The sequence below is a fragment of the Lissotriton vulgaris genome, chromosome 4_1 (assembly GCF_964263255.1).
Source record: "Lissotriton vulgaris chromosome 4_1, aLisVul1.2, whole genome shotgun sequence".
In the NCBI taxonomy this organism is placed as follows: Eukaryota; Metazoa; Chordata; class Amphibia; order Caudata; family Salamandridae; genus Lissotriton; species Lissotriton vulgaris.
The window spans coordinates 1,230,143,143-1,230,167,461 of NC_141691.1; the positions used below are offsets into that span (position 1 = coordinate 1,230,143,143).

Here is a 24,319-nt window from a genome sequence, read left to right on the forward strand (position 1 = left end):
TTAAATGGAAATGGTAACAAATGTGTGCCTGATTGCAATGTTTTCAGTTTAGAAATTGCATGTCGTCTGATGCAGTTCAAATTAACAGGGCAGAGAAGAGAAACTTTTCACTTCTGTAATGCACACATTGTAGCTGCGGCTACAAGGAAAGATGACCTGAGAGATACGTTTTGGGAGGAGGAAAAGGTAGCATTAGCTTCCATAGCTTTCGTATGTTTCCAGATATGGGCCATTGTTTGCATATTATTACATTATAATACATGGGATTCTGCAATCCCTGTAGAAAAATCGGTCTTGAATTCCTTTATTATCAGTGACTTGTTGCACACACAGGCACCTATTATAAAGAAATGGCATCAGAACTCACTTGTCTTAACTTATTACAGTTGAGTTCTGATGTCACAATGCCTGCTGCTAAGCCTGTAGCTGAGGAAAAGGCAGGTCAAGTCAAGGAGCCTAAATAAAGCAACTGTTTAAAGACAAAAAATTAAACATGGCTTTTATTTCATCTGCCCTGATTTTCTATGTGCACAGTAATGTGAGAAACTGGGTTGTTGGTTGACTGTTGCTTAACCATCCTGCTCTCATCCAGACTTTAGACACTATCGCTTCGCTCAAACTTAGTAAGAACAAGAAGAATGCACTATCACCTTGGTACTCTGAATCCCAAAAAAGGGAAAAAGCAGACCGCAGGAAATTACAACGTAGGTGGAGAACTATCAGCTATCTGGAGACAAAGCTAATTATAAAACTGCATTAGAAAAGGATCACTCAAACATCAAAGAATACAATCTTATATAGTAGACAGGATCAACAATGTGGGTAACTCTACAAGAGAACTTTATAAGATAGTGAAGGAATTTACTAATCCCACAATCTGTGCCTCACCAATTCCAGGCTCTCAAGTTCTCTGCAACAATCTCACAAACTACTTTGAGGAAAAAATTTCCAAGAGCTATACGTCTTTTCCTAACAACAGGTACCTGGAAAGCCAACTCCACCTAAACCCTCAGCTACCATTTATTCTATACTCTTTCATACCTTCAATCAGCGACTTTTTCACTAGTATTACCCATGATGAATAGAACCAAATTAGGGTCTCCAGGTCATCTTAATTCACCTTACATCATGGGTGCTCGGTCCCTAGTCCTTCTTGCTTCCATCACTAACCTGGTTAACCTTTCCTTGATCATGGATTCTTGTCCAGTAAAGTGGAAAACTGCCTGTGTCAGACCAATTAAAAAGAAAATGTTGATGACCCTCAAGGTCTTGCTAATTATAGACCTATATCATTGCTTTCCTTTCTTCGAAAAGTTATGGAGACTTTACTCAACAAACAACTTGCATCTTTTTTAGAAACTCCCTCTTTGTTGGACCACTCCTTGTCTTAAAGTACAGAAACAGCACTAATAGAAGTCCTGGACTCTATCAACCTTGCTTTGGACGGGGGGAATTCAGCCATGCTGGTTCTACTGGACTTGTCCACAGCAATGATACCCTCACATGCAATCCTAGTCTTTAAATAGGGGGAGATTGGTATCAGGGGCAAAACATAAGGCTGGGTGGAAAATTTCCTGGCCATTTTAATTCACTAAGTATAGCTGAACTCTTTTAATTCCAGAACTATGGCATTAGATAAAGGGGTGCCACAGGGCCAATCTTTGAGCCCCACCCTCTTCAACATTTATTTGTCCCCACAGCCAAAGTGATAGGATCATGTGGTTTTGTGGGTCATCTCAGATGCAGATGATACCCAATCTGTTATCATCATGGTGCCCAACCCTGACTCTATAAAATTAAATACAGGGAATGTATGACTAAGTTTACTGCATGAATGTCCATCACTATCTTCAAATGAACACCAGTAAGACAAAGATACTGCTTTTTGGGAAAACTCATTCCTTTTAGTGAAGTGACTGTTGGCCCAGAGAACTGGGGCCTACTCTCATTCCAAAAAAAGCAGTAAAACACCTAGTTTAACTGATTAAAATCTGTCCATGAAAGAACATGTGAATTAAATCTCTGGAATGTGCTTCCGTCTGATGCGTATGCTCAGAAAAGCTTTCAGTGGCTACCCTTGCAGACAAGGAATTCCCTTTTCCAAGCTCTTATTGTGAGTCACCTGGATGATGGCAACTCTCTAATGGTTGCAATGAATGTGGTTCTCTTCTCCTAGCTCCAGGTAATACGAAACACAGCAGTGTGGTTGGTCTGCAGCCTCCCCTCTTGTTCTGGTTCTGGTTCTGAAAACACAGTGAGATCTCTGCACTGGCTGCCTATAAGAAAGTGTACCCTTTTTAAGCTCTTATGTCTGGTCCATAATTCTCTTCATGGAAATGGGCATAACTACCTTCACAAAGATTCAATGAGCAACTGCTACTGCACCCTGGCATATTCGTTCAGTCACGTACAGGGAGCGTTCTTTTTTTATTTTTGGAGTCCTCACCATAGGAATCAGCTGCCACTATATTTACGCTCCAGCGTCAATATAACCTCATTTTTTTTAAAAAACCTCCTAAAAGTGTGGCATTTTAATTGTAAAATGTAAACCATACTTTATCTGTGCAGCCTGCTGGAGTGCAGGTAGAACCCTTTGAGCGGGTGATTCGTGCACTTTACAAATAATTATAATAATAAATAATATTAACCCTGGGTAACTTGGCACAAAAAGCAGAGCAGTCAGGCTTAGCTTAGAGGCAATGTGTAATGTATTTAAGCAGCACACAAACAGCAATAAAGTGAAAACAAAACACTAGTAAAATCCCAAATAAATTTAGAAAAATAGGGTAAATTTAAATAAATCATTTGACACCAAAGCAACACAAATCTAATCAGTAGAACCGGGGTTCAGAACAGTGGTAGTCTTTTAAGTCCCTGTGGCTCCGAACAGGAGGCAAGGCAAGCAAATTAGTCATTTGGGTCACCTCTGGCAGTCATGGGTGCAGATGAAATTGCAGGGCTCAGCAGCAGGGCTGGCCTCTAAGTTTCAAGGCGGGCTCCAGGCAGCAAAGCAGTCCTTAGAGGTACAGCAGAAATCTGACACAGTGCACAGTAGGTCACAGCAGTAGGTTGTCCTCTGAGTGTCCTTCCACAGATCCAGTAGTGATCTGGAGAGTGGGTCTGAAGGTCCTATGTTTACACCCTAGTTCCCTTCTCCTTGAAGGTGAGAGAAGCTTCTGGAAAGGTTCTTGGATGTGCATTGAATTTCCTGACTGCCCAGGCCTTGGCTCCAAGCTGGCTGCAGCGACAATATAGGGGTTTTAATCATTTTGTGTGGAGACAGGACACAGCCTATTTATGTGTAAGGGGGGCTATGTACAATTTGTCCCCCCATCCCACCAGTGGTGGCCCATTGAGGCACACTTAATCCCCTCTGTTGTGTGACTGTCTGGGAGGAATTCAAAAAAGTATGTCAGCTGCATCCAGTTGTGTGGCGCAAGACAAGCTGCAGGTACAAAGAGCTAAAGGCAGGAAAATACCAACTTTCTAAAAGTGGTGCTTTCAAAATTGTAATAAAAATTCAAATTTACCATCAAAGCGGGTTTGTCATTACAAATCCATAGGTACCAAGCATGACTTATTTACCTCCTCTCAATTAGGAATTGCAGCTTATTTAATATAATAAGGAATCCCTAATATTATCTTATGGGAGAGGTAGGTCTCACAGTAGTGAAAAACACATTTGGGAATTTTTGACTACCAGGACATTAAAACTTAAATGTATATGTCCAATGTTTTAATTACATAGCACCCTGTCTTTTGGAGTACCTACATAGTTCTTTAGGGGTGGCTTATATGTAATAAAAGTGGAGTTTACGGCTTGGCAAGGAGGTTTGAATAGCTAAATAAGCATGGTAGTCCAACACTGCATTCAGGCTGAAATGGCAGGCCTAGGACATGTTTTAGGACACTATTTAGGATGGTGGCACAATAAGTACTGCAGGGCCACTGGTACCATTTAATTCACAGGCCCTAGGTATAAGAAATACCTCTCTATAAGAGACTTACAAATAATTTAGGCATGCCAAACTGGTGTAAGTCAATTATACCAAGCATTTGGGAGAGAGCACATGCACTTTCCCATGAGTAGACCAACATAAATCAATTCAGCACAAATATAAGTTAAGGGAAAAGGTTTGGGGATGAACCTGCAGAGAGGGCCAGGTCCAGAAAATAACAATTGGAAAAGAGACATTTATGTCAACATCTTTATTTTTTGCACTACTTAGGCAATTATAGAAAAGTTAGAATCTTCAGACTTGAACTAAACTGATTCTAATATCTTTTTGCAACAAATATCTAACAGCTTTATTGAGGTGTTTAGTTTTGCATCGGGTTTCTATTTGTATTCTGCATGTTTTCAAACATGCTCTCTCTTTGATGTGAAGGAGCCACATACCAAGGATTAAAGTGGTTTGTGGAAAAGGTGAAGGTGCATCCTCATATTATTAGGGATAAAGTACACCCTGCTGTACATGATAAGGATATTGGAGTTTCATAACCTTAGAGAAGAACTTACGCCCCCATTAGGATGACTTTGCCCGCCCGCCATCCTCACGGTACCAGGGACCGCCCGCCATAAGGGCGGGGGTCCTGTGCCTGGCATTAAGATGTGCCCGCCTCAGTGGCGGGCGCATCCTGCATTCCTACCATTGTGGCTGGCGGTGCACTCAGCACCGCCCGCCACAATCGCAGTAAGGCATGCCCCCTTGTGCACCCCTTTCCCCTTGGAGTCCATGGGGGCCCGCATTGGGCCCCCAATGCAGACTCCGCATGCCTTTCCTTGGCGGCATTGCCGCCACAGAAAGGCATTTAAAAAAGCCCATCCTAATATGGCTGGCGGTGTCTGATAGACACCACCAACATAGAAACCCTTTTCCGCTCCATCCGCCGCTGACCTCCCAGCCATACTAATATGGCGGGGGTCATTCCAGGATGGATGGCATGAGGATCGCCCCTGCCAGGCCGGCGGTAGCTACCGCCGGCCTGGCGGGGGCGATCCGCCCGCCATCCTAATGGGCCCCTAAGTCTTCAGCTTTCGTATGGTCATGGAACTCCGCAATGGTTTTCAACATCCTTATAATGTATGCCAGGAGGAACCTTATTTTATACATAACGAGGGCTGAGCATGCATGACCTATCTCATTTTATAAGACATTATTTACTGGAAAGGTTTAGATGGTACAGTTACAGGAGTAAGATGAGACACAGCCTGTTGAGGTAAATGCTGAATGACTGGATTTCGAATGCTGACGCGGTAACAACGTCTGGTATGCAGGGAAACTATACATGGCTGAGCATATTACAAGCTTAGTGAACTACTACAGCCATGTAAATTGCTTGGCTAACAAACATTTTAGACATTTTGGATTGGGAATAGACTCATAGGTTAAAGAAGTGAGGTGAAATATGTAGGAGGCTTATCTAACATGTACCTGATTTGCATAATGCCTACTGATTTGCTAACAATAGTTATGATCATTCTAATGGACAACTACTGCATAATAGATAATAATATACCTATATAATACCATTCATTGTGTGCGCAGACAGATTTATGTATACAATGGTGGGGCTCTATTTCAATACCACAAGCAGGTAAGAGTTCCTCTTATAGTTTTGACTCCTAGCTCTCTCTTTTTAACAGAGCATAACTAGCTTGAAGAAGAATGGAAACACCTGCTAATTGCACTTTTGTCTGAGTAAATGTATTTTTGTTGGCTTAGTGAACCTACTAGGTGTTATCCTATTACTATTGGTTTTCCCTAACACTCTCCCTAACTCCTTGTACTTGCCCTTGACTTCTAGACCCCTCTGCATCCTCATCTTCAACCTCTGCTGCCAGTGTCTTTCCTATAACTTCCTATACCAATCTGCACTTCAAAATGCACTACCTACCCCCTGCACCCACCACCAATTTTACTGTGCACTTCCCAAACTTTTACGGCATGCATTCTTTACCATGTTACACCCTATGAACCACCAAAAGGACCCTGCACCCCACTCAATGCAACCTTAACAACCCTTGCACTTCCAATTATTAGTTTCTACTCCATTGCAACAAGTGCTTATGTACTCCTTGCAACAGGTGCTTCTGTACTCCTTTCATCTTGCCCTCCCCACACTCTTGTAGATTATTTTTCCAATAAATCTCATCCTCTGATATCATCCTAAAGACGTTGCTGTCCCTGATTCTTGCACTTGGCATACCTAGCACTTGGTATTCTCACCATTTGATCCATGGATTATCTGTAATTTCCTCACCATCTTACATCCTACAAGCTCAAACATTTATATAATTGTTAGAAATGTGGTCTCTAGTTGGCAGAGGTTGTTAAAAATGAAATTGAGGCCTTAACAAATCCTTTTTGTCACAGAGACAAGCAGGCTCTTTCACAGAGATAGGCATGCCCTTTGACCTAGATTAGCCCTCATTTCACAATAACGAGCAACAGAAAGGCTGTCCCCTTATCTGATCACTGTGTGCTCTCTGCACAGAAGACGGTCCCGTCCATCCTAAATACGTAATCTCCATGTCCAACAGTGACTAACCTACGTCACAACAAATTCTTGGAAACAGACAAAGAACACATCTTCCTCTGACCAACATTACGTCAATCCAAGACACCGATCCAGTATAAGTATACCTCCCTTTGCCCAAGCAAACCAGAGGAGACAGAGACTTCCAGGCCAACACTCTGCCCGAGGCGCTGCAACCTGCGTCATGCCACAGCTCCAGCTGGCAGAGGTCCATCACTCATCTGTGGGTGTCCAGCTCAAGATCAGGATGAAGTCCCACAAAGGTAATGGGGTTAGACTAACTCCTAGGGGTATTCTTGGCTCTCTAAGACCTACACACATGCTAGGTATACCTAGGTACATCTAGTTAGGCATCATAGGGGTATTGGCTTTAACTTAATGCATTCTGTATTTCATGTATTTGTTCATTACTATTGCAAAATGGTAGAACTATACAAAGCCTTTTTATTTAACTGCACTGCTGGCCATAAATCTCTGCTACTGTCCAACAGTTGTACAGCACATATAACCAGTACTAGAATAACAACTGTGCAATAAATGTTATTGTAAACACACCAACTGTTTCTTCTATGTACTTCTCTGAGATGAGTGACTGAATGAAAAGTAGTATATTGTTTCCATGATCCTGAGGGATGTGGGTTTTATGTTATGTGGTTGCCAGAAGCTATTCCCTTCTTGTCTTCAAGAAGTTTCTAGTGGCCTCTGAGCTAGCTGGTACACAGTAATTAAGTTTAATATACATAATAGAGGCATACAGACCTCAGTCCTATGCCAAGCCTATTGTGTATGTTATGCCAATGCGCAGAACCTATAAGGGATATAGGAACTACACTACAAGGTAGGCACCCTGTCCAAGTAGGGACATCAATCCTAGTCAGGGTAAGTCACCCCGAATTAACGTGTGCTCACCCTACCTTGGGCAGTCAGGCTTAACATAAGAGACAATATATGAATTATTTGTGCAACACTTAAAATACAGTAACATAGTGAAAACACCACAAAAAGACTCCACACCATCTTATAAATATAGAGAATATTTTTCTTAGTAAAACAAGATCAAAGCAACAAAAATCAATCAATCAAGGCATTTGTATAGCGCGCTACTCACCCGGAAGGGTCTCAAGGCACTGGGGGGGGGTCCGCTACTGCTCGAAAAGCCAGGTCTTGAGTTGCTTCCTGAAGGAGAGGTGGTCCTGGGTTAGCCGAAGGTGGATGGGGAGGGAGTTCCATGTCTTGGCTGCCAGGTAGGAGAAGGATCTTCCTCCGGCGGTGGCTCTGCGGATGCGTGGAACGGCGGCGAGGGCGAGGCTGGTCGACCGTAGCTGGCGGGTGGGCGTGTTGAAGGTCAGCCGGTTGTTGAGGTACTTGGGGCCCAAGTCGTGGAGAGCTTTGTGTGCGTGGGTGAGGAGTCTGAACATGATCCTTTTGCTGATGGGGAGCCAGTGCAGGTCTTTCAGGTGGCCGGAGATGTCGCTGTGTCGGGCGATGTCCAGGACGAGTTGTGCGGAGGCGTTCTGGATGCGTTGGAGTCTTTTCTGAAAGTTGGCAGTGGTTCCGGCGTAGAGGGTGTTTCCGTAGTCCAGTCGGCTGGTGACGAGTGCCTGGGTGATCGTCTTCCTGGTTTCGGTGGGGATCAATCGGAAGATCTTTCGGAGCATGCGCAGGGTGTTGAAGCACGAGGATGAGACGGTGTTGACTTGTCTGGTCATCGAGAGGGAGGAGTCCAGGATGAAGCCCAGGTTACGTGCATGGTCCGTTGGCTTGGGGGTGGTGCCCAGTGCAGGGGGCCACCAGGAGTAGTCCCAGACGGAGGGCGATGATCCCAGGATGAGGACTTCCATCTTGTCTGAGTTCAGTTTCAGGCGGCTGTTCTTCATCCATTCGGCGACATCTTTCATTCCATCGTGTAGGCTGGTTTTGGCGGTGGCTGGGTTCGTTGGTGAGGGAGAGGATCAGCTGGGTGTCGTCGGTGTAGGAGATGATGTTGAGGTTGTGTTGGCATGCGATGGCTGCAAGGGGGCTCATGTAGACGTTGAAGAGGGTGGGGCTGAGCGATATTCCATGTGGTACGCCACAGATTACTTCAGTGGCCTCGGATCTGAACGGGGGGAGGCGGACTCTCTGGGTTCTTCCGGCGAGGAACGAGATGATCCACTCTAGTGCCTTCTCTTGGATTCCGATGTTGCTAAGGCGCTGCACTAGGGTACGGTGACAGACAGTGTCGAACGCTGCGGAGAGGTCCAGGAGGATGAGGGCCTCTGAGTTCAGAATTTTTAAATAATAAACTGCAATTTAGTGCTTATAAGGCAATAACGCTTAGGGGTTTCTTGAGGTCATGCTGTACTGGGGTAAATCCAAGGTTTCAGGCTGCCTGCAATGGAGTTTGGGCTGGCTATAGGAGCTATGCAGGACCTGCTAAAAAAGTACCTTGGATAGAGCAAGTTCGGAGTCGAAGACTTGATATGTCGGTTCTGATTCGCACAATCAGGTCAATGCATCGAAGTCGAACCTCGCAGTCGGTCCTGAGTTGTTGTTGAACTCCTTACTATGTAGATGATGTGTTGCCATTGAGACTCACAGGGATTTCTGTGGATCAGCTCAGTACCAGCATGAAACCTCACAGTCTAGACACGAGGTCACGGCATGAGTTCTGATTAGTGCAAAGTCATCATTGCATCGATGTTGCCAGGAAAAAGTCTGCAGAACCCTTTTTCAAGCCTCAGGACTTGATTGGCACCTCTTGGCAGGGCAGGACTCACAGTTGGCAGAGTCCAGCAGTGGAAGCAGAGTTGAAGGAAGACTTTGATGTCCCTGAAACTTTAAGACCTCGCAGTCAGGAGCAGGCAATTTGGAGAGGTGAACTTGGGACTGCTGTGCCATATAAGAAGTGGATATCGGAAGCCTCAAACATCCCTTGATGGGTGCTTGCTTCTGGTCCTTTGTGAGTCCCGTGAGAACTGTTCTTCTTGATATTTTCCATTGGGGTCCTGTACACCTGGTATTGGTATGCCATGGCTCATGTAGGTCTTGGTGCCTCCATACGTGGTGGAGAGGAAGATCTGACCCTCCGGAGCGGTTGTACCTTTTTTTGCTTTGGTGCTGCATCAAGGTTGTCGGGGAGCAGCAAGTCCACAAACCGGACTTCCTTGATGCCTGCAGAGTGCAGGGGAGTGATACCTTCAATCCAAGGGAGCTTCTTGGTCTTTTCTTGAAGCCTGGAGGTGCTCCAGAAATCTTGGAGTTCTTTCCAGTTCAGGAAGACACAGCAGAAAGCAATTGTCGAGTCCTGGGAACAGCAGGGAACTGCAGGCAGGGAACAGCAGGCAGGGTTTGGCACCTTTTATCTTCTGCAACAGGGCTTCAATTCTCGTGCAGCAGGTTTTCTTTATCCTGTTTTCTCTTGTCTGTCAAATCTGATGTTCAAGGTTTGGGGTGCCACCTAAATCTTTATATATAAAAACGAAGGTATGTCTGTCTATTTGTCCTTTCATGCATTACTACACCATTAATCCGATCGGCATGAAACTTTGGGAAGTTGTTGAGGTTTCTGTCCCAAAAAAAAAATGTAAAAAAAAATTAAAAATTGTTAAAAGTTGTTGAGTACACTCCCGCGAAGGTTTCTGGCAAAAAAAAAATAATAATAAAACTTTGTTAAATATCGACCCACCCGGCTCCCCAGGGCCCTCATAATCTTTCCAATACTGAACCTTTACAGTTTCCGGTGTGACTCGCTTTTGCAATGACCATCAACAAAGCACAAGGACAATCGCTGCAAGTGTGTGGACTAGTGTCTGGACTAGATTTGGAGAATCTGTGCTTCTCACATGGACAACTGTATGTGGCCAGCTCACGCGTCGGAAAACTTTCTGATTTATTCGTGTACGCACCAGATGAAAAAACAAAAAATATCCACAAGCACTCGAATAAATAAACAGAATTAAAACAACACATTAAAATGTTTTCCAAATTAAAATGAATAAGTTTAAATAAAAATGACACAATGCAAATTGAATATTATCATAACAAGTTTCTTTAAATTTACTTTCTTCTGAGAACGCGCGACCCGTAAGCTAGTACTTAATATAGCTGTGTTACAAGGGGATACAAGTAGCAGCCAATTTCCTACCTACCGTTAGGGTGTCTACAAGATGGTGGAATTTCAGCAAAGGGGTTCACCTTGTCTGCCCCGCCCTACAGGTGGTGCAGTCTAAGTGGGACCCTCCTCCTAATCTAATTTCCCACCCTTTCTCCCACCAAAAGTGGAGCAGGAAAAGGGGCTTGGCTTCCTTCACAATCTAAAGGTTCCTGGGTTGGATTTTGAAGGCAGCATCACCTTTAAAGCTTTCCACCCAGGAATGCCATCCTGTCCTGGAGAAGGTGTGAAACAACTCTGCCCAGAGCAGGCTTGTCTCTGTCCTCTGAGAGAGAGCCATCTCTCACCCTATGAGGTCAAAGACATGTCTGATAGTAGCAGGCTGGCAAAAACAAGTCAGGGACAACATCAGTGCCTGGTAGGTCTTCAGGGGACCTTCTAAAGGGGTCTCCTGTGTGAATGATTTAATAAATCCAACCCTGGCCTCATTGAGGATTAATTAAGACAAGATGTTGGGTACCAAACATCTTAGAAATCAGTGCAGCCATCAAGGAGTTAGGAAACTTGTGTTCACTAGTATCCAGCCCATGCTCTCTTTATGGCTACCCTAGGCACTTACAACATCTCAGAATAGACTGGACATTATATGGGCATATCTGACCAGGCTGATATGCCCTCACATAGGATATAGGGCCTGTAGTAGGGGTAACTTATCTACATCATATGCAGTGTATGGGTGGCATGGAACACTGGGCTGTGTGTGATATAGACTCTTCAGATTTCTTTGCGACAAGATGTGCAGCGTGTAATGGTGGAGTGCATAGCCTTTGTGAGGGGTCTCTGTGGTGGCACACCCAGTGCTTCAGCCCCATGGGACCCTCTTCAGTTCCCATGCCCTTTGTACCAGGGGGACCATTTTCTTGGGACCTACAGGGGTAGCTGAAAAAGTGCCAATCATGGTACAGTGTTTTGGGAATGAGATCTGGAACTGAGAACCTGGTTAGCAGGGACCCAGTGCACTTACATTTTGAAATCACGTCAGGTAAAAAGTGGGGGCTAACCATGCAAAAAAGTGCCACTTTCCTACAGGGAGTCTATGTAACTCACCCATTATGAGCTTGCAAAGGTCAAGTACCACATTGTCCAGAATCTTCTAAATATAACCAATATTATGGTCCCTTGTTGACTTATGGTACTGAATCCAGCTGTAATTTTGTTTCAGATTCCATGTGAGGCTGAGTGGTTCAGTTATTGATCTTTACCTATCATTCTTCTCCATACTGTTGCATGAAGACAGTCAGTTCCTCTTTGCATTTCGGTTCAACAGACTTTTTTGGCATGGCGCCGAGTCCCACAAGATTATACTTAGAATCTGTCTACCTCTAATCAGGTTCTTAAAAATAACCTGGATTCCATGATCATACCTTGTAATTAAATGTTGGTCCAGTATATTGATGACCTACTGTTTGAATCAGACACCCAATAAGCTTGCAAGACAGATACTATCACCTTTTTGAACCACTTGGTTGAGATTGGATATAATGGTCATGATTCACAAAGGTAAACTGAGATGAGAGTCTAATTTTACCACTTTTGGTATTCACAAAGGGCATTTACAAGTAGTAAAGTTAGACTTTTGTCTCAGTTTAAATTAAGTTTAGTCTCAGTTAGACTTGAGACCAAAACGTGAGTTAAAATGAAACAAAAGTCTAACTTTACTACTCGCAAATGCTCTTTGTGAATACCGACAGTTTTAAAGTTAAATCTTTGTCTCAGAACAGATTGGCCCCTCTTTTACTCTCTTACAGTTTATATGAGGTTAAATCATATAAGTTTACTGTAAATACAATGTGTAAAGAGAACAGTTTATTATTGCAATTTTTGTAAATATTTCACACTCATGGTCATGATTTTTTGTTAATGTTAATATTAATGTTAATGTTAAAATGGGACTTTTATAGCGCAACGGCTACTCCAAAGGAGTGTCCCGGCGCTTTGAGCTCCTGACCATGAAAAAGAGCAAGAAACATAACAATAACAGAAAAGGGGCACCCGGAGGGGAAAATTATCCAGCAAACAACCAAGTTTTCAAGTCTTTCCTAAAGACAAGCAGATTAGAGGATTGTTTAGTTGTTTGTTTAAAGTTTTTTGCTTTTGAATGTATAAATGCAAAGTGTTTCCCTTATGTTCAGACGTTTCAAGACCTAGAAACAGTCTTGAAATTTAAAAAGAAAAAGGTTAAATGAATAACCAGATCTAAGCGCAAGATAACGCTGGTTCTCCCTGTGTATCTGTTGAATTAACGAGCAGGAACACAAAACAGTAGCCAGGTAACTCCACCAGTTTCTTACTTTGATTAACATTTTTTAATGGCTAGACAGCCATTTCTCTTTCCACAATGCATCTAAATGCCCTAAAGTGTTTAATGAAAATGAAGAAAGGTGTGGATGTGATGCCTAGGGCACAACCGAAGCACAGTGACTTTGATGTCCCTGTCATGTTGGCTACTGTGGGGCAACAGGCTTTGTTCCTTTCCCCACCTGATCAGATCTATGGTGGAGGGATGCAGTATTCCCATACTCTTCCATACCTCCCCATAACTTTTGTTTCTTTCCCTTGAGATAATCAGGCATTCTGTGACAGGGTATACAACTGAACTACTGTGTGGGTACCTATCAACAAATGATATTGTATTCTTAATGAATTACAGATATGTGTGTGTGTGTGTGTGTGTGCATGAATGTGTGTGTATTGCTATGGGGTGTGTCTGCATATTTGTGTGTATGTGGGTGTATCTGTGTGTCAGGTTGTGTGTATATGCATTTGAAAAAGCAGTCACAGCCACAAAATACCATCCATCTCTTTATTTTTACTCTTTCACTAGAGCTGAGCTCTGTGGGCAACTCAGAGACGTTAAGTTTGCCTGAGCACCCGCTAGAATTTGAACTTAAAAGATGCATATCTCGTCCATTCCACCTAAATTATTAATTTCAGGTGAAACAGACTATTTCAGCTGGGAGAAACTGAGATGAATTCTCCAGGGAACTTTCATCATCTCCTCTTTTGCACAGTGCCCTTCTTAAGGTGATAGGCTAAGACCTCCTTGGCACATTTTCAGAACTAAATTTCACAGCAATCCTCTATTCCTATTCCTGGTGGAATTTTTCCAAATGATGAGCACAAAGTGCAAGAGCGTTTATCTAGTCTTTCTAAAAAAACTATAGAACATGTAGGAGTTCTACAAGTGGGTAAAACAACTCATTGAAAGTTGCAGTTGTTCTAACAGCTCACTATATCATTATAGGAATCACTTGTGAATTACAAGGAAAACAGGGTTGGCGTATTGATGTCCCCTTTATCTTGTGGTTCACAAGGCCATTTCTCAATGGTCTATAACTTCTGTGGCTCTGTGAAGTACTCAAAAGTTATTGACATCCTTTGACACAGTCACTGTTGGAGATGGAGTGTCCACTGGGCTAGAGGCGCGGGGGTATTGGAGTAAATTGACTGTTGGATGCTTCCACTCACATCCCATTCATACAGGGACATTGGCACCCTGTTAGATTGATGGGAAATCGGCTGCAAGAGCAGAAATTTGCTTTTATGAATGCTGAACTTCAGATCTACTATCCTGCTGTCCTATCTATGATCCCAACCCTTCATTTCCAGATGGCTGGAAGATTTCAAAGAAAGAAATATGACTCATGACTATTGGTAAGGTGTATTCACAGAGAACTGGCCCATTACCAGTGTGGATCCTGCCCAAACACAGTGCTACACTGCAACAGTGCTCACCATGGGCCAGATCCACAAAGGTAAACTGAGACAAAAGTCTAATTTTATGACTTTTGGTATTCACAAAGGGCGTTTACTACTCGCAAATGCCCTTGGTGAATACCAAAAGTTGACCTTTACAAATTTGGGTATTCACAAAGGTTATTTACCAGTAGTAAAGGCTCTTTGTGAATACCGAAAGTCGTAAAGTTAGACTTTCTTCTCATTTTACCTTTGTGAATCGGGCCCAATACATTTGCCCCCCTTACATGTACACTAACACAGTTTCTAAAACCATCCTGACTCAAATACTGCGGAGTAGAGTGGAGTGGTTTAGGTGGGAAATTCAGGGGTAAAGAGCTATAGCATCACGAGAAACCAACACTATTGGCAATGAGGATGTTTTATACAATAAACATTAAGATACAACAGAATTAGATGCTCCCCTTTCTGTTTCTTACTTAGAATATCCCCCTTTTCATAGTGATTCAGAATAATCCAGAAAAATAATCTAGTATATCTTGAAATCAGACAAGATGCATAAAGTATGCATCATTATTTTCCAGTATTGGATTGCAAAGTAGATGTTTGCCAAAAACATCAGTCTTAGTGGTATTTGTAGGAATTGTTTGACTGAACACATGTTTCAAGAATCCCAAAAAGATTTTTATTCTATAACATATCAGAGAATGACAGAGTGACTAGCCAAACTCACTAACCTATCCACAAACTATGATCACTAACACATCAAAGATGAGATATCACTTTTAAAGGAACGTGTACTCTATGGGCCTATATGTATAAGATATAAATGAGAAAACCTTTGTTGAGCTTGAGCTAACACATTTACAACAAATAATCAGGTAGGGACTGGGTGAATAGGCATATTGTCATGGGGAACATCCTGAACAACGAGGCCGAAGCCACGAGTTCCAGAACCCTGTAAGTCGAACAACGACTTGCATGGAAAACAACTGCCTTAACCACTCATGTGCGTGGTTAAGGTAAAGTCGGTCTTGTGTTCAGAATGGGTGGGGAGAGAGGAGCATCAGAAAGAATAGGACAGGAAGAAGGGTTTTAGGGTAGTTTTAAGGGATTCGGGGGGTTCAGGGTAGTATTTAGAGGGTGGGGGATCAGGCTAGTTTTTAGGGGGTGGGGGTTCAGGGTAGTTTTTAGGAGGTGGGCGTTTGGGGTACTTTTTAGGGAGTGGGAGGGAGTTTGGGGTAGTTTTAAGGCGGTGAGGGATCAGGCTAGTTTTTAGGGGGTGGGTGTTTGGGGTAAATTTTAAGAGGTGGGGGTTTGTGGTAGTTTTTATGGAGTGGGAGGGGTTTTGGGTTATTTGTTAGGGAGTGGGGGTTTGGGATTGTTTTAAGGGGTGAGGGTTTGGAGTAGTTTTTGGTGGGTGGAGGGTAGGATTAGTTTTTAGGGGGAGTTGGGGGCTCTGGGTTGTTTTTAGGGGATAGCAAAGGGATCCTGGTAGTTTTTAGGGGGTGGGGGTTTGGGAGGGTTTTTAAGGGGTGGGGGTTTGGGAAGGCTTTTTGGGGGGGTTGTGGTAGTTTTTAGGGGGCGGGGGTTCAGGGTAGTTTTAAAGGGGTAGGGAGTTTGGAGTTATTTTTGAGGGGGTGGGGGTTTGGGGTAGTTTGAAGAGGGGGTTAGGTGTAGTTTTTAGGGAGTGTGGGGGAGTTGGGGTCGTTTTAGGAGCATGGGGGTGTATTTAGGGCATAGCGCACGATGGAAGAGGTGGTAAACATAGCTATGGATAGCTGTTTACCATGCATGCCTTTACCAGAAAATTTGTGGTAAAGGAATGCGTGGTAAAGCAAGTTGTGGTTAATACGCGGTAGTTGTACAGACCGCGTTGTTAAGGATGTCATTGTATAGGAACTTGTTGTTCCGACATACAACCTATTGTCAAGTCGCTCTGTTTTCGTATGTTTTTAAGAATGCCAACACAGTGGTCGGAAAGGGGAAGTGCAAATGGATGTTTCAAACAAAAAAGGAAAATGCCCTCTAACTTTCCTTATGAAATACATCTGATTTTGCGAGTTACAGCATTTTAGACCAGTATCAACCATGAGAGGAGACATAATGTAATGAATCTTGCTTCTAAGCAACTCCGTCATTAAATATGGAATATATAGCCAGTGGCTCACGATTATCTTTAAAAAACTACTGATGTTTAAGGTCTGCATAAAACTATTGAGGGTGGTTGTTTGCTTCAATCTTGTTGATTAGCTAACAAGGTTGTGATTGAGCATTTATTCAATAATGTAAGACATGACATTTCAATCATGGATTATTCTTTTAAATAATTACTACGAACCAGAGTTGCTGGGTGACAGATTCCAGGACGGAGTAAAATGTTTGCTATTGCACAGAGTTCTGTCTCATCTAGTTTACCCTGAAGAAGAATGATGACCAAAAATGTGTGGTTAGATGGCTTAACTATCTAACAATTGCCAACATTGTCCTTCTAGGTTTATGAAAACATCATCCATAGAACAAGTCTTATTGTATTAGAATGGTTAACGATGTTTTACTGACTTGAAGTTAATTTATGTGAATTACGTGTTCTTCTCTTAGCATGTTTTAGTCATGAGTTGAAAGCATGTGCATAGATGTTAGCGTTTGGAGTGCAAATATTACTTTTCCAGGATTTAGTTGCTAGTAGAACGTATTTGAAAGAGACAGATTAAAATTTTAATGAATTAAAGATGAGTACACAAATGAATTTTGTTTTATATATTTCTGTTTACAAATTATATGAGAAATGCAACATCATTTTAATAGTATTAATATTATTGGAAAGGAATATTTCCCTCCACTCATGCCCTTGTGTCTTAATCTGAGAGATGATGGCCATATAGGCCTGAGGGTTAGGTAGTGTTCAACTTTCCTTAAGCATGCCTGACCAGATATGTGTAAAGAAACATATGATCAGTTGGCTTTATTCTGTGTAGAATGAATATTTTTCTGAAGGGCTTTAAAGCGATTGAGTAACCTGATTTTTTTTATTGTTAATGTGAAACCCCAGCAATATCATAAATACATATATTACAGCATATTATCCCTGCTGTTCTTCCTTTGATTCCTCCCTCGAAAGATCAACCCCAAACTGTTGGTGCTCAATCTAGCACTCCTGGAGGCTGTAGCAACAAGGATGCTGTAATCAATGAAACACTCCTGTCAGCAAAGTTAGGAAAAATACAATTATTAAAAAACTATATAACGCACCATAATATCTAGCTCCATCCAAATGAAATGTAATTTTATCATTTTCTGTTTTCTGTGACCTAGTCTGAATGAATGCTCCACCATAAAGTTCCTTGTTCAACCCCTCACACATTAGATGTTCCAGCCATCAGTAACTAAATTATTCTTTTTTTAAACTCTGTTCTGATCTATACAAATACATTTGAGCAATCATAAATGGGTGGAGCTACCGCTAGTTAGGAGCTACTCCGCTATTATTTAATAGCCATGGGGATTAGAAGCAACTCTTTCTGTGCCAGATGGAAGCTTCTCCCTCTCGCTGACACTGATGTTGGGCTCCATTTCTAAAGAGGCACGCACATGGATATCACGTTCCGCTTCAGGCCGCCTGGCATTAACTACATGACCGTTGCATTGATATCTTAAAAACAAGTGCATATAAACATCAAGAGCATAAGCATGAGACACAAATGTCAATACAAGCACCCTTCCAATGTTTGTTCAATATATAAGGCAAAAAGTAGGGAAAGAGTGTGGCACAAGAGTGAGCAGGCACCCCGGTTAAATGCCGATTAAACGTTACACTGATGATGGTACCAGGGAATGCATTGTACAAGATCAGATCAACCTTTTGCTGAGCATATAATGTGCATTGTATGCAGACAGCACCAGTGGCTTCTATCAAGTTACACCGACATGGCTGAAGTTCCCAGTGACTCTATTAGCACGTTGGAAGGGGTCCAGAGCACCTACTCGCCTGCTCACAAAGCAAGTAACCCCATGACCACTAGTTTCCCATTGGCTCTCAATGAATATAGTTGTGTTAAGTGATAAAAGCCTTTACACGTGGAAGAGGAAATAGCCTTTACAGAATACCTCCCAGCCCTAGTGTTGCCATTGGATTTATACCAAATCCACCAATGTTTTATATCTTTGCAAGACTTTCTGGTTTGACAGCACTTTATTGCATTGTGTCCACAAAGAAGCTAGTCACAATTAAAATGTCACTTAAAAATAAGCACAATTGATTTGATCTTTTATGTTTCCTCTGTCATTCAGAAAAAAGGAAGGCCAGTCTTCTGGACCAGCTCACCAATACCAGTGGAACTGTCATTGGGGTCACCTGCGGCATTGTGATCATCCTCATCATAATCTCGGTTGTGGTCCAGATCAAGCAACCTCGAAAAAAGTTCATCCAAAGGAAATCAGACTTTGATCAAACAGTGTTCCAGGAGGTGTTTGAGCCTCCTCATTACGAGTTATGCACTCTTAGAGGGACAGGGGCTGCAGCTGACCTTGCGGATGTTGCAGATGACTTTGAGAACTACCATAAACTGCGGAGGTCGTCCTCGAAATGCATTCATGACCATCACTGTGGATCACAACTGTCTAGCATCAAGGGCAGCCGGAGTAACCTCAGCACAAGAGAGGCGTCTATCTTGACCGATATCCAGCCGCAGCCTATTAAGCCCATCCTCCAGCCCATGAACAGAAGGAATATCCTTGTCATGAAGCATAGCTACTCCCAAGACGCTGCAGACGCGTGTGATATCGACGAAATCGAAGAGGTGCCCACAACAAGTCACAGGCTTACCAGACATGACAAGTCTGTCCAGCGGTCAGTATCAATAGATTTTTGATGAAGACATTTGCATAAGGACCGAATGGCCGAAAAATGTTCTCTTCCTCCATTTTATCTCTCGTCTTCAATCGTTTAAGTTTCTCTTTCCATTGTTGGGTAGACCATTATCTTTCTATCTCGCTTGCTCTCTTTCTTGTTGTCCTTATCAGACACACAGACACACAGACACACAGACGTGAGTAAAATATATGGCAAAAGGTAAAATGTACAAATACGTTTAGTAAACCAAAGAAGTTTATAGATCCACTTTTACATGCATGCAGCTTTATAAAACCTGAGAGGGTGCCTTGAAATTAACAATGCATCTTTCTTTTTAATTCAGCGCATGGTATTGTTATACAGCATTAGCCAACCGAAAAACAACACAATATTTGTATGCATTTTTTTTACGGTTGCCACTTTTCATTATGTTCCTATTACCACCAGTTGTGAGGAGCAAATGATTTATAAATTCAAAATAAGTTGGGCATATATAAATATGACAGTAACCATCCTGTAGTTAGGTTTTCGTGTTTTGCTCCAGGGAAACAGCAAATACTGGCATGATTTTTTAAATAAATCAATTTTTATCTGTACTCAATCTAATTGCCTGTAAATACCAATGATGAAGAATTTATAAGTAAAACGGTATGAACCAATCATCTGGAAACACGCAGAACTCAGACTTTGTGTGTGTATCTGTGTTTTTTTACTCTATGCACAGTGTGTTTGCTTATGTGTTTGTCTTCATGCGCTACTTACTTTCCAAGCATGTTCATGCCATCCACATCTTTTATGAAGCATCACTCTTATATGTGATTTTGCATGCAACCGTGAATTTACATAAGCAGATTGATCGATTTATCAAGGTGCATTTTAAATTTTGTGGATGTGTGTATATTTATTGTATGCAATGAAAAAAATATTATATTGAATGAATTAGCCATAACATTCCAGGTTCTGCCTCATTGGATCGTTAAGCAAACACGAGTCTGAATACAACACAACTAGGGTCTAATGGCAGAAAACAAGGTAAGCCAGCATGCATTTTGGAATATCAATGTACATGTACATATCTAAATATTGAATCTCATAACTTTGAAGCACTGGCGTAGTATTACATTGATATCAAGTAATTATACAAGTATGGTTTCAGTCTGAGAATAAACTGACTGGTAATGTAGAAAGAGAACAAAATGGGTTGTAATGTTTTTTTTAGATATTTCTTTTTCTCAGCACTAATACAAATATGTCCAGTAATTACCAAGAGATGCAGCTGTGATATCAGGAAATATCCAGTAATAGAGTGCATCGTGCAGTAGTTTTTGCCTTCATTTACTGCTGGAGAAAAAATCAGAAATTAACCTCAGAGTTAATGGGCCTCATAGAGCCCTTGGTGGGTAGCCCGCCTGCCCCCTAGTGCACCAGGGGCTATGGACCCGACTCCCATTCTTTTAGAACTGCCCACCCTGTTTAGAGGTCCATGCTTACCTGAGGGAGAGTACATTGGAGCCATCCTATGGCGGCTCCACTCTACGCTTGGGAAATCACAGTTTGTGCTATGTTGTGTTTACCTTGTTTAGCTTTCCTTGTGCTTGGGAAGCCGGCAAAGGCTCCAGTAGGGAAAACCCTGTGGTCCCCCCCACTTCAAATTGTGGCAAAGGACAATAGGTTTGGTGGGACACCGAAACTGCCAGTTGATGGTGGTTCAATTGCTCTGCAAGTTCAAAATGACACCCAATGTCTCCAGTGAATATTTTATGAAAAGACAGACCGAAAAGTGAATACTTCAGGGAATTTCAGCACTACAATTGCTGACTCCCCTTGTCTACCTCATAAAAATGCCCAGTTTATACTTGGGGCAAAGTAAGGCAGACAATTCTACTGTGGCCATATCATTAATATCTGTGCATCAAACGTTGCAGAGCTGCCTGAAATTAGTTCACATGCATTGCCTTCCTCCAATATGCATTGCAGACTCCCTTTATGCAGAAATCCGAAAGGGTTTTTTATTGATAAAAGAAAGAGCAGCATGTGGTATGCCATGTATTTATCAAATTAATATACCGCCTAAAAATTTGGCATGCTAAAATGAACATGCAGTTTTGAATTGTCATTTTTTACACACCTTCTGATTATTTTTCAACTTTTCAGTGTATGTCTTTATTTTAAAAGTGGTAGCCTTGGAGATAGATTTGTCATTTATGTTTATTGCAAATTTTGTCATACCATCCACTTCTTTGTTATTAATAAACTGTGTATATCTTTCCCTTAGGAGGAAGTCATGTAACCGTTTCTTTCTACTTGCAGAGAAGAACCGTTTGTACAAGTTTAATGACTGTGAAAAAAAGATTCTGTACATTACAAATGAATCTACTTTACCTGCAAAAACAAGCCGAAGGACACAGAGTGGATGTTTTTCTATAGTAATTCCACACAATCTTGGTCAAAAACATTAGGATTACAGACATTTCCCTGCTGTACAAGATTTCCCTTACCACAATGACCTTTTCTTTGTAATTTGGTTGCTGGCCACCAAGTGCTCCTTAGTTTTTAAATACATTTTGAGACTTACAGGAAACTTGAAGAATAAACGTATTCTTGATTGCAAATTTCCCAACATAGCTCGATTGTCTTTGGTTAACTCAGTATTTTTGTCGTTTCATGTCTCTGTTTTGGATTTCTATAGACTGTGGGTTAGGTGAACGCCACTGCTTTTCTTTAAGATCTATGTTATGTGTGCATTGACCTCATTAAACAGTCTTCTTGAAAGTGGTACACTCTTGATGATTCCAAACATGGACCTAAAGATTTGAACAAACCAAACAAGGAAAACCAGTAATAAGGAAATATAAGATACATATATATATATACTCTCCAGCCAGAGGCTTTGTGGACTGACCAATCATCTTTCTGAAATCATGATGAACTGCATCACAGTGCAATGAATGAAAGTTCTAAATGGCGTTAAGGAAGTGTAAGTTCCCAGAGTCTCTCCAAACTCATTTGGGATATGCCTTACCAAAACAACATGACAATAAAGCAAGAAGAAAATTGATCAGAGGAGCAATGGCATTAATCCTCATTCGCCAGATATGAATTTGTCAAAATATGTTTTCCAATTATTTTATCTAATATGCATCCGCCTTGAGTACCTATCTCTAAATTTTTTTGTCTAGTGTATTCATCAGAATTTAAGTTGGTGAAAATTGTATCAATGTTGCCAACTGCTTGAGGGCCGTCTAAAAAAGCTCGTGACAGAAAATCATGTGATGAAGTGTCATTAATGCAACTCTCTAATCCGCTCGAAGAAATAGAAGGTATCATAGTTTCCATAAAATGTGTTAGTTAAACTAAACAAAAATCCAATATTCTACAATCCTTCCCTGTTGCAATTTTTGGCTGCTTCCAGTTTATGGCACAACACCTTCAGTTGGGAGTTTGTTTGTTCTGTGTTGGGTGATTGATTGACAGTATAAGTGATTTCTGGTAAACTTGTGACTATCGGAACAACCAATCAAAATGTGACATTTCAAACAAATGATTTCATTCTAAAATCTTGCTGTTTGTAGTTCAAATATCTGCTACTTGTACTACTCGATTTGTTTATATGATTTAAAAAAAGATTTCCTTACTGATATGAATTAAGCAAAATCAATTCTAGTTCTCAAGGAATTCATTTAAATTGATTTGCATGCTTTGCATAATAGACATATTTTAATATTTGTTATGATATGTTTTTGAGTTGTGATAACAATTGTGCACTGAATCGCATATGTATAACACTAACGGGTTCCAATGAAAAAGAGTGCCATTACATTTTTAGACACCCTAAGACTTAAACAAAATTTAATATTCTGCATGGGCTATGATAGGCTTGTTTCCACATTGATTTATTAATCTGAGTTTTTTTTAGTTTGAATGAATTCCGTATATTTTTTAAATCAAAGAATCCCCTTCTAATAAATAATTTGGAAAGATGTTTTAGAATCACAAGCTACCTGTCACAATTCTCTTATTAGAAAATTACCTTTTTCAATTTAAAGTCTGGTACATATCAAACAATCAGTGTCATAACATCAAAAAGTTATTTTTAGAACAAAGATTGGACATTAAAATGCTTGGGGTAAAAATGTTGCTTATAAAAGAGGAACTAAAATCAGAAAAAAACATTACAGACACCCTCAAGTATATCCATAATTGTAATATATAGTAAAGTCAGGGGTATGTTATGTCTGCATTTTTAAAGATCACCTGGGATGAAGTTTTCCATTAGTCTGTTGACCATTTTTTCATAAAAGTTGAATTAAATCAAAGCTGTTTTAATTATAGTTTGACTTGTTTCCTTTTTCAAAGGATCTAGACTTTACTATTTTGCCTAACTGAAAAGGATGAAACCACAGTTACCTTAGAAATTATAAACAGATAAATGTAAACTTTAGTTCCATATTCGCTAGTTTGACAAAGAGGTGGATTATTCAATGCGGCATTGGCATTTTGAAACATTTTCATTGTTTTTCTTTTGTGGTTTAGAACAAGAAGGAAAGGCAGCAGAGGAGGGAGAGATTAATTAATATGTATACTTTTTTCCTCTTTTTGGAAACAATCATTGGACAAGCACATTATTAGGGAAAATCGCAATGGCATTGCATTTTACAGATATTTCCCAGAAGGTACATTCTCCCTCATTCATCAAGGAATTGCACAAATGGGATCTTCTTGCTTTTCTAGGCTCCACTGAGGTAGTCTATAAATTGACCTTCACAGTTTATTTGTGATATCTTGACAACACAGAAAAAGGTATGCATTTCCAACCTAACAATTTTTTAATTCAAGAAACTTCTGTTGATGTGTGTGAGATGAGTTTCAGGTTGCATTTTTCTGTACCACTTAGACTAAGGTATTATACAATTAGGTGCCACCCTCAATTTCCCGCTTCCTTTTACCCACATCAACATTACACTGTGGCCAAGGAGGCTCTTTGACTTCATCAGGGTTTGCAGCAGAGCTCAGTGGCAAAATAAGAAGGCAGTGCAGAATGGCACATGGCCAGTTTAAAAAAACATACAAGTCACTTT

General features: G+C 41.2%; 1 protein-coding gene across 1 annotated transcript in view; it reads left to right on the forward strand.

The window, feature by feature from the left end:
* NETO1 (neuropilin and tolloid like 1) overlaps positions 1-23,547 on the forward strand; it is a 149,411-nt gene extending 125,864 nt beyond the window's left edge. Inside the window, exons 4-6 of the mRNA XM_086967440.1 lie at positions 18,680-19,238; positions 20,199-20,273; positions 21,517-23,547. Of these exons, the coding sequence (XP_086823566.1) occupies positions 18,680-19,238; positions 20,199-20,259 (620 nt within the window). The 3' untranslated portion in view covers positions 20,260-20,273; positions 21,517-23,547. The remainder of the gene's footprint in view (positions 1-18,679; positions 19,239-20,198; positions 20,274-21,516) is intronic.
* The last annotated feature ends 772 nt before the right edge of the window (positions 23,548-24,319 follow it).